An 11,620-nucleotide genomic window follows, 5' to 3' on the forward strand; every position below is an offset into this window, starting at 1 on the left:
CGTGAAAAACTTTCGTTGGACGAATTTTCTTGTAAACTTCATATTTACTGAGATATCGCACTTTGACGCACTAATGAGCAACCCTGTATATTATTACATTTTTTAATTCTGCTCCAAATTCTAAATATATTTCATATATAATATCCTGTAGCCACGTCTAACCGTTTTTGATATATTTGGAATTTTATATGAAAAATAACAGTTGCAGCCACTCGAATAATTATTAATTTTTCCTATAAGCGAATATGTGCTACATACTTTGAGTCGCATTTCTCACTGAAAAGGACTTACTTTAATGGATTTTCGAAAACACTTTGTAAACTACTATTGATACAAAGTGTTAAAAAAAGAAGGTTAAAAATCCAGTTGAGAAAACTGCCCAAACAAATTTTTTTCAAATGGAAACCCCCATTTTTTATAATTTTGTCATATTCAGTATTAAAAATAAGTGTAAGTTTGTGTACCGATGTCTATTCCAAAAGTGTTTATGTTTCTAAATATTGCCAATTTAATGTTTTCATATGGCTATTTTGCAGCACCTTATTCTAAATCCCGTCACTCTTAGTTGCCATGACGAAAGTGGCCATTTTTAATGCAATCAAATGCTAAAGGAATGCTGACACCTGTCAGTTACCTTTTGAGCATAATTTATAATCATGCCAGGGCGCTTCAATTATACAAACAAAGATTATTTAAACTTATTTATTATTTATGTGATATGTGAAGAATGTGATAAAGCTGTATCAAAAACATGTGACACATATGCCGTTCGATATCCACAAAAACAGAAGCCTTCATGCTTTGGTTTTGGCTAGAATTTTGAATACGTCTTAATTCCAGTGATTGATATAATAATAATTAATGATACGTAAACGATTCTCCATATAACTTTATCACACTCTCCATAAATAATAAATAAGTTTAAATAATATTCGTTTGTATAATTGAAGCGCCCTGGAATGATTATTAATTATGCTCAAAAGGTAACTGACATGTATCAGCATTCCTTTGGCATTTGATTGCATTAAAAATGGCCACTTTGGTCATGGCAACTAAGAGTGACAGAATCTAAAAGAAGGTGCTGCAAAATAGCCCTAAGAAAAAATTTAATTTTCAATATTTCGAAAACTAAACACTTTTGGAATAGACATCGTTACACAAACTTATACTTATTTTTAATACTGAATATGACAAAATTATCAAAAATGGTGGTTTCCATTTGAAAAAATTGACTTTGAGCCGTTTTCTCAACTATATTTTGAAACTTTTCTTTTTAACACTTTGCAGTAATAGTTTTCAAAATGCTTTCGAAGCTCCATTAAAGTAAGTCCTTTTCAATAATAAATGCGACTCAAATTCAGTATGACTAATTTCCTTATAGGAAAAATGAATAATTATTCGAGTGGCCGCAACTGTCATTTTTTACATAAAATTTGAAATATTTAAAACGGCTAGACTTAGGCATACGATATGATACATGAAATACATTAAGAATTTGAAGTAGAATACAAAAAGGTAATAACATATAGGGTGTTCCATTTAAAATAAGCAAGTTGATACGCACTTCCGGTATAACCGGAAGTGTGGCCATCTTGAAAATATTTTAAGCGGCGTGCCCCCAATGACCTCTGCACACTGTCCTATTTCCAAATCTCTTTCAATTACAGTTTGCCATATATCGATCGCGGCGGTTCCGATGGAACACCCTGTATAGGGACAGATGCTCTAATATATGTATATGGATTTGATGTTCCCATAAATGGTGACGAAATTACATTTTGCATTACGAATAATACCGGTGGAGCGTCAACTTACTTTGCTCCATCGTTGGGACACCCTGTATGTGCGTTATCTCATTTAAAATAAGAAAAATATTCGTCCTATTCTAGCAAATGCACGTTTACACATCAACAAGACCCTCAAACTCTACCCAAAAGACTCACAAAACATCAAAACCTTCCGCTGCTCAGCACCGACCTGTAACAACGGCAACCATGATGATTCTGAGCCAGATCTGAGACACGTTGTGTTTTTGCTCGGGAATTTTTGATCTGAGCCGCTTCCACATGATGTCGGTCGGAATGTAGAATTGCAACATGAACGAGAAAAATACTGAGATTCCGATGGCGCCCTGAGCGATCTGTGCTGCACTGCAATAAGCCCCATTAGTTGTAGAAAAATTAGCAGAAACTACCAAAAATTACATTTTGTCATCCGGCAAGTTCTTCATAATGGTGACTTCAGTCAGTTCCCCATAGCGAAAGTAGCCGAGGAATCCGATCGACGTGAAGAAGAACACAATGACCACCATGGCGGAGTTGAGAACCCCACAGGTTCCTAGAAACTGCGGTTCTGGCATGGAGTTTTCCACGGGCATTATGGTGCCGATGCCCTCCATGGCAAAAAGCACTGTGCTGAAGAACGAAGGTATTCCTGCAAAGATCTGGAAACTGGCACACTGGCTTCTGCAGCCTCCTGAGCCCATTACCTGAAAATCCATTGGACATATGGACTTCCACCTCTCCCAGGCCGGAAAATATGTAATAACCAGTTATTCCAAAGGCCACAGCCAGCATCACGTTGGCTATGAAAGAGTAGGGAACCATGTGCTTGATCTCTCTGATCTGGCACAGAACCATCAGCAGGACCATGATGACCAGCTTGAGCTGGTACCTGTCCCAGGACGCCGCCTCTGGATAATAGAATGAAAAGAGCTGAAATAGCGGCAAAGAGTCAGTGTTACAGTCTTAGAGGTGCCTTGGTGTGCCGGCACTCACTTTGGTCAAGGAGAGGGAGATGAATACCATGTAGACGGCCACTCCGAGGTAGTAGGTGGAGACCAGCGCGATTTCCACAAAAGTTCTGTTGAAACAATTTGTACAGTTCCAATACAATCAGTGTTACGACACAGACTAGGCATGGGTAACACTGTGTTGCGTTGCGGTATTGAGTTGATATTGCCCTGTGAGTTAATAAGTTACAACTCAATAGCTAATGTGTTATAACTTATAGCATTTAACCCAAGGCCGGATTAAGGCTTTACCAGGCCCAGCAGGATGGTAGAATTTAATGAGGTAAAAAAGGCAATATTTCAATATTCAACGCCTAGAAAAGATCACCATTTTGTACGGTTCCAATTTGGCAATATTTAATTTTTTAACCTAAAAAATGTTACTACATTTTTTATGAGTCACTTTTTGGACCCCAGTGCGTTGAGTTGGCGCATCAAGTCATTCCGCCAGCACTGCGCCAACTCTTGAAATTTTACTGAGTGTACCCATGCCTAACAGAAACACAGACATATACAGTATCTATTTTCAAACAGACAAGTTTATGTAATGAAGTGTATATGTCCGTATAATTAGTGTAATTAAGTATGTAAGTTAATTAGTATTTAATTTCTCTAATTTAGTGTAAATGTATATAGTGACTCCCAGAAGTAAATTCATTTAAAACTCAGCGCGCTGAATTACAAATTTTATTTTTCCAGGATGATCTAAAAATTGGTCAGCAATTTTTAAGCTGACTTTTGAATTAAACAATAAAATTATACGATTTATTTTTAAGGCTTTTTGTTGTTTGGATTATTTTTTATTATTTAAAAGCCTCGTAAATTACTCGCATTCTGGTGTACCTCACTTATACTAAAATTTCAGTAAAAATTTCAAAATTTAAACAGGGTGATTCAAAATTGGCGTCATTCCTTTTAAGGGGTGATAGAGGCTCCCTTGGGGAGTACGAGAAAAACATTGAAATTTTTTTTCGAAAATTTCTAGAAGATATTAACAGTTGAAGATTGAATTTCAACTTTGTTATTAAACATTATCTTGAAATTGTTCCATGTTTAATTGGAAGCATATTGGAATACTTACGCATTCCAAAAGAAAAATTACGTTCTTTGTTTCAAATTACGAAAATTTGCGATATTAAAAAAGTTCTCTTCTACAATTTTTGGATGGAAAGTCAAAGCGGCAATGATGTTTTTTGCCATTAACAGATAGTTACAGGTAGAGCCTTTGTCAATAATAACAATAATTTGTCAAACTGTGACTTACCTTAAATTTCCTTTCACGAATTGGCTGATATGCGATTAGTTCAGGGGACATGCTACAGTAACATAGACGCTGAAAGAACTCCCGCAACAAAGAGCGACGAGAGTGGTTCCAGGAAGATAATGGACGGCAATAGATGTTCGGGTTCCAGACACAGAGGAACAAGTATTGGACATAATCGAATCGGTGCCTTCCAGGGGCACTCAAAGCACAATAACTGACACTTTCCCAAGCACCGAATAAATACCGAGGAAGGACTACATTCCTACCACGTTTGTACGATACACACAGCACAAGGAGATACAAATGGAGCAGGAGTCAATTAACTGAATACGAGAAGCTGCTAAATAAGAGTGGATAATAAGGAGATTACACATGCACTAGCTTGTCTGGAGTTAACCATTCAAATGTTTGGTGTTGTATGGTTTATTTTTAAACATCAATATTCGAGGTTATGAGAACAGGTTGACATTTCGAAATGGGTTCCGTCATTCAACGGCACATGTTGAATTTACCGTTTATCCTTGTCTATCTTATTGTCACTCTGTATAATGCCATGGTTACCGGAGTTTTAAATAATTACRAAGCAACAGGTATTTGCGCAATGCTAATTAGGCAGATTACCTTGAAAAACATTGCTGCCGTATTTCTGATATAGTTTTTTGCCAAATTTCTCAGTTTTTAATAACATAATTTATTTTACTATTTTTTTTGTACTCCTATTACAGCGCCAGACAACACCGCCAGAGGAATGACGCCAATTATGAATCACCCTGTATAAGAAATAGCTGCTGAAATGCAAAAAAATGAAGTTGAGAGTGGTAATTTTTTTAGATCACCCTGTGTAAATAAACCTACCATAAAAAATGCATTTAAAAATAAAAATTGACGGATTCAAGCATTTTTTCACAAAATTGCTGAATTTTAAATGAATTTGGACTTCACTTCTGGGACTCACAGGCAACATGGCCAAACCATTGCCCGCTCTGATTAAGTAAAAGTAGCTGAGACAATTTGAGTAATTTAGATTTAGAACTTTTGGATTGAGACCAAAAAGAAGCGCACTACCGCACGCTGAGCAGAAATTGTAAAAATATTAACGCCAATAAATTAATTACAGAGATATAGAGTCCACTTAAACCGAAGAACTAACATTTTGGTCCTTCGAGCGGAATGTCCTAGACCGGTAGCGAACTGCCTAAATATTTTGTCCGCTATTGTGAATTTAAGTAGCAGTTAAGGCTTGACCACAAATGTGCCCATTCCTCAATAAATGCTAATTCCAGAACGAAGATGACTTGAATTTATCAGTTATTTTATTCTAGCTATTCCAAGAGCCTGCTTAAATCTTGAAATTTCATATTTTTTTAATCTAAAAAATCACACAAAAAATGCTTGGACCATCGATTTTCGTTTTTAAAGACGCACTTTCAGAAACATTTATTTTTTTTATACAGGGTAACCAAAAAAAGTCGAAAATCAAGGCTAGTTTTTTTAAACAGAAACTTCACTGTTTTGTATTTTTATTCAGTTCTCAAAAAAAATAATAATAATTTTTTATGTGGCATCCCGCGTACTTATCTTTAACGGATGTCGGAAAATTGACCCCAACAAGCCAATGAGTGCCTCCCAGATCACCTGATCTCACGCCCTTGGACTCCTTCGTATGGGGGTTATTAAAAATTAACGTTTATGTAAATCGGTAGCAAAATATCCAAGACTTAATGAAAAATTAGGCAGAAAATGAGGAATATTGATGGAAACACAAATACACACGTTTTAAATAAATTTAAAATGGCAATTTGAGCACGTAATTAACTCTTTTAGTCCTAATTTTAATTAGGCTATAAATTTGAGTGTTAATTTTGCTTACGAATTTCAGGCGCCAATTTGCCGAAAACCGAAAATGTAATGTTACATGAAAAATAGTTAACATTTTGTCAAGAACCGGACAAAATTGCAAAACATTTTTTTCTGTCTTAAAAAGTTGGCGTTGATCTCATAACGTTTTCGAGTAATAAACACCTGAATTTTAATAATTATATGCAATACTGTATATTACTTTAAAAAAGGATTGTAAACGATGTTTTTTTGGATGTGGACAAAAGAAGTATTTTCAAAAGTTACCTGACACAGCCAGACCATTTTCGCACAGCTTTTGGTCCTTGTTTGAAGACTTCTTCAGCTGTGTCCGCATATCCTAAACTAGGAATTTTTCCTTTGGCGCATACTTTTTCTGATGTTTCGACCTGAAAATCGGAACGTGGATAAGAACGAGGCTGTGCCGCTTAATGACTGTCCCACTTACCAGGATATATACAGTGTGAGTGCATAATATTCCAATCAGAATGTTGCCGAATAGCCCCACTAGGAGGCCGGCGCTTTTAAAGGCGCGAGGTACCGCTAAAATGCCAGTCCCCAAAGACGACTTGACCAGATGTAGAAAGGCTCCTAAAAAACTGAGTTTTTATTAGAAAAATACTCTTTGGATGTTGATATTTCACAATTAAATGCTCTTGCAATGGCTTGGATACTGAGAGGTGCTTCACTGGTCGCAGTGTTCACGTCTGAAGACTCAAGTCACTCAGGTATGCGAAACGGCAGAATTGGAAGAAATTCCTTACTATGGCAGCCAAAAAGCCCAAAAACTTTACCAATTTCTTATCGAAACTTTGGTTTTCTTCATATTTTGTAAAACCGTGTCTATGAATATGCAATATGTTTCAACTGTTAGGATCAGCGCTTCGGGTGTGGTTAGAGAAAAGTATCGTTGTTTCCTGTACATAACTTAATGTATGCTGAAATTTGCTTTAAATCTAGAAAATACCACCAACGTATGATTTATCTGCCTTATTTACAAGCGAAATATTTGGAAATTTTGCGGTTTTTACGGATTAATGCGATTTCCCGATAGTTTCAACTGAAAATGTACCATGTTAAAGGGTCGGAGAATATTTGTTTGCGAAAACATTGACTAATTGAGTAATGACTAATTTTTGGAGAAGACCCATCAACGTGGTACTCATTTTATGCTGAAATGTGCTCAAAATTCTGGAAAGTCCACCAAAACTGATTTATCTGCGATTACAAGGAAAATATTTGGAAATTGTGCCGTTTTCATCGATGAGTGGCTATAAATGTGTTTGCAATCTGAAATGTGTTTAATTCACGACAATTCCGATATCTTTTTCGTGCTTTCCAGACAATTTTCGCTGAAAATGAGTACCATGTTAAAAGGCCGGGGGAGAGTTATTTGCGAAAACATTGACAAGTCAAATAGGTAATTTTTTGAGAATGACTCATCGACATGGTACTCATTTTATGCTAAAATTTCCTCAAAATCCCGAAATGTCCACCAAAACTGATTTATCTGCAAGCAAAATATTTGAAACTGTTACCGTTTTTATCGATTAGTGGCCATAAATTTACTTGCGATCCCAAAGTTGTTTAATTCACTGCAGTTTATTTGATATTTTCGTTCTTTCCAGGCAATTTCAGCTGAAAATGAGTATCATGTTAAAGGGTCGGAGAACACTGTTTTGCGGAAACATTGACATACAAAATGCGTAATTTTTGGAGAAGGGCTTATCGACATGGTACCTATTTTATGGTAAAATTTGCTCAAAATCTCGAAACGTCCACGAAAACTGATTTGTCTGAAATTGCAAGCGAAATATTTGGAATTTGTGCTGTTTTCATCGATGAGCTATAAATGTACCTGCAAGCCCAAATTTGTTTGATTCACGGCAGTTTAGTTGATATTTTCGTTCTTTCCCGACAATTTCAGCTGAAAATGAGTACCATGTTAAAGGATAGAAGAAATTTTTTTTGCGAATGCATTGACAAGTCAAATGGGTAATTTTTGGAGAGTGACCCATCGCCATTTCGCATTTTCTCAAATTTACGAAAAGTCCACCAAAACTGCTTTATCTGCAATTACATGCGAAATATTTGGAATTTTGCGGCTTCTGTCGATTAGTGGCCATAAATGTACTTGCAATCCCAAATTTTATTAATTCACGGCAGTTCAGATGTTTTTTTCGAGCTTCCCAGACAATTTCATCTGAAAATCTCAAAGAACCATGTCAAAGGGTCGGAGAACATTTTTTGTGGAGACATTGGCAAGCCCAATGGATAATTTCTGGAGAATGACCCATCAAATGGCACTCATTTTATGCTAAAATCGGTCAAAATCCCGAAAATGTCAACAAAACTGATTTATCTGCAATTACAAGCGAATTATTTGGATTTTTTGCAGTTTTCATCGATTAGTGGCTATAAATTTACTTACAAGGCCAAATTTGTTTAATTTACAGCATTTCATTTGTTATTTTCGTTCTTTCCAAACAAGTTCATTTGAAAATGATACGATGTTAAAGCGTCGGAGCACATTTTTTTGCCGAAACGTTGACAAGTGAAATGCATAATTTTTCGAGAATGTCCCAATGTCGACATGGTACTCATTTTATGCTAAAATTGACTCAAAATCTCGAAACATCGACCAAAACTGATTTATCTGTAATTGCAAGAGAAACATTTGGAATTTTTGCGGTTTTTATCGATTAGTGACAATAAATTTACTTGCAAGCTCAAATTTGTTTAATTCCCTGCAGTTTAGTTGATAGTTTTGTTCTTTCTAGACAATTTCAGCTGAAAGTGAGTACCATGTTAAAAAGTCGGAGAACCTTTGCTTGCGAAAACCTCGACAAGCGAAATGCGTAACTTTTGAAGAATGACCCCTGGCCCTCATTGTATGCTAAAATTTGCTCAGAATCCCGAAAAATCGACCAAACCTGATTTCTCTACAATTGCAAGCGAAACATTTGGAACTTTTGCGGTATTTATCGATTAGTGGCTATAAATTTACTTGCAAGCCCAAAATTTGTTTAATTCACGGCAGTTTATTTGATATTTTCGTTCTTTCTAGGCAATTTCAACTGAAAATGAGTACCATGTTAAAGGGTCGGAGAACATTTTTTTGCGAATACATTGACAAGGCAAACGGGTAATTTTTGGAGAATAACCGATCGACGTAGTCCTTATTTTATTCTAAAAGTTGCTCAAAATCCCAAAAAGTTTACCAAAACTGATTTATCTGCAATTACATGGAAAATATTTGGAAATTGTGATGTTTTCAAATGAATAAATTCATGTTCAAATTAAATGTCGGTTCAAAAAAACCGACTTTAAACAAATAATAAACAAATTCGGTACTCCAAGCTCAAATTGAAAACTATCCTAATGATCGGTTACAAAATTCTAAATTATTTTAACTTTTTATGAAAAAAGTGATCCTGCGAAAGATCGTTGTAGGAATGAACTGAAATATTTCTTTAGTCGCCAAAACACTAAAACAGCAAAATCGCTCTGGAACCGCCTCTGCATATTTACGATTTCATTATGACATATGTAGCGCAACTGTAGGGAAGCGTTATTGGTTGTCATAGTAATGGATGTATTTTTCGCCAGGGTCGGTTCGGCCCATTGCTGATGAGGGAAACATTTAAAAATCGCACTCAGATTGCGACTTGGTTTTAATAGCATTATGAGCAAATCATACTTACATACTTTTCGTATCAAAAAACTCAAAAGTTGCATGAAAATAGGTGACATATTCTTTAGTAGATCGCAAATGTCACAAATACTTACTTATTGGGATGGCTGAGTACTCGATGCTCATGCGGTTTGTAAATTTTCTCCCCGGCCGGGTCAATGTCAATTTTAAAATTATTGTCATTCATCACTAGTTTTGTCCTGAAACAATACGGAGTGAGTGCGCAAAAGTGGGCCACTCGAATTGTCACTCACTTGGAATTGAAGTTGTCTAAACTGGGTATTGATAGATTATTCTTCTGCTGCGCGGTTACGCTCATAATGTAGAACCACTGAAAATCGCACGTTCAATTAGAGCATTCTGCTTGAAGTAGTTTGATTGATTATTTTCGCTGTGAACTTGAGAGTGATTTTTTATCTTTAAGTGGCTAATCGGCCACTTTGATGTTTGGTCTGCCACTCATTGAAATGGCATTGAACTAAACAAACCAAACTTTTATTTACTGAGCCTTGACCGACTAATAACTTTACGTTGACGTTTAATTGCTTAAAACGGCCCATAGTAGGCCTCCAGCCAAGTGGCGCCAGCTCAAGCTGTCACTTTGAGACAAGGATAGGTAGTTGGCAGTGTTTTCCTTTCGCTCCAATGCACCGTTATGCAATTAAATAGGTGCTTGAACTTTTGGACTTTGAAACAAAATGTTTTTTTTGTGCTAAGAATATCACATTGGCGAATTTAATTCCAATTTGTCTGGAGAAGTTGAGGCGATTGAATAAAATCTACAAGAGCCACTGATGTGAGAAGGACTAAACGCAGACGATGCGAAAAGCGATGGCAAATTTTTAAAAAAATCACTGCAAAACTGAACTCACCACGAAACGTGTTGGCAACTAGAAACGGCGTTCACATTCACTAAAAAAAGTCAAATTTCTGCGTTTTTCCCTAAACGACATTCAAGCAACGCGACTATCCATTCACATGGCAAAGTCCTGCCACTAACTGGAGGTGAGTTTCGACTTTTTATGTAACTACATGGCGCGATCACAAAACACAGCCTAGAATGGAGGTCCCCGCTAACAAATCACACCTACGAAGGTGTTCGGATGCAGTCTTGACACTGTACGAGGTCCGCTCAAAAGACCCCCAGACTCATAGTGTCTTTCAGTGGAGATTTTCCTCTGGCGCTCATTTGGGCCTGGCCATCTCGTTTCGCTTGGAGGCTGTGAAGGTTTGGCCCATTTTCCAATGGAGTGTTTCGATCGCACCTCGTAGCGCAATAAATTTTGCAGTTTTGTGGCACGACCTCAAAATGTGGGTATTTAGTTATTATTACCAACACTAAAAATAACGCGCTTTTAAAAATATTCGTCACTAATCTAAAGCGCGATAGACGCGGATTTCCACTCTTTCAGTTGATTGAGCATTGAGCAAGAGGAAAACGGTTGCCTAATTGAAAGCAATCGGTTGCATGCCCATGCAGTTTGCGGCTCATAAGGAAATGTTTGTGACCTGGACCGAAATTTCTTGCTGGCAATCAGGCTGGAAACGTAATACAGCTGGAAAATGCGCCAGATATTTTCGGATTCCACTACTCGCATTACTACGCAGGTAATTTGCGTTCTATGGTCAAGGCCAGACGACCTACGTTGTCTGGATAGCCTGGACCGACAGACCCAAAGCTCATATACAGGGTGTACCCACCTTTGGTCTGGTTAAAGGCGCCCTAAACAGTAAACGAAGTTCTGGAAAGTTTTTTTTATTAAAAAGTAACTTGTTTTCTCTCAAAATTAAAATAGAGAAAACACTCTGAAGCCGGGCCTGTGGCTTCGGATGATGCATTATAAAATCCAGGAGCAACTATACGGCAGTGTTATCGGTTGTCAGGGTAACGGACGATTTCGAGCCCAGGGCTGGCAGGGCCCAATGTGAACGAATTAAATAACCATGTTGCAGCTGGTTTATTCAGAAAATATAACTTGAAAACTTTTATTCAGAGTGTCGGAATTAGGGGGTT

General features: G+C 36.8%; 1 protein-coding gene across 3 annotated transcripts in view; it reads right to left on the reverse strand.

The window, feature by feature from the left end:
- The window catches only part of LOC109540755 (proton-coupled amino acid transporter-like protein pathetic), a 13,030-nt gene extending 1,934 nt beyond the window's left edge, over nt 1-11,096 (reverse strand). The window contains exons 1-9 of one of the 3 annotated variants that reach the window (XM_019909207.2): nt 10,479-11,096; nt 9,861-9,937; nt 9,702-9,806; nt 6,361-6,511; nt 6,180-6,301; nt 2,778-2,862; nt 2,489-2,714; nt 2,205-2,433; nt 1,978-2,150 (exon numbers count right to left, since the gene is read on the reverse strand). In XM_019909207.2, coding sequence (XP_019764766.1) covers nt 1,978-2,150; nt 2,205-2,433; nt 2,489-2,714; nt 2,778-2,862; nt 6,180-6,301; nt 6,361-6,511; nt 9,702-9,806; nt 9,861-9,925 — 1,156 coding nt within the window. In that variant the 5' untranslated portion in view covers nt 9,926-9,937; nt 10,479-11,096. Of the gene's footprint in view, nt 1-1,943; nt 2,151-2,204; nt 2,434-2,488; nt 2,715-2,777; nt 2,863-6,179; nt 6,302-6,360; nt 6,512-9,701; nt 9,807-9,860; nt 9,938-10,478 lie in introns of those variants that run through there. The other 2 variants (XM_019909209.2, XM_019909208.1) reach the window with 2 other exon arrangements.
- Between the last annotated feature and the right edge of the window lie 524 nt (nt 11,097-11,620).

The sequence above is a fragment of the Dendroctonus ponderosae genome, unplaced genomic scaffold (genome assembly GCF_020466585.1).
Source record: "Dendroctonus ponderosae isolate FM_Combo_2020 unplaced genomic scaffold, Dpon_F_20191213v2 Dpon_F_20191213_1, whole genome shotgun sequence".
NCBI classification, from domain to species: Eukaryota; Metazoa; Arthropoda; class Insecta; order Coleoptera; family Curculionidae; genus Dendroctonus; species Dendroctonus ponderosae.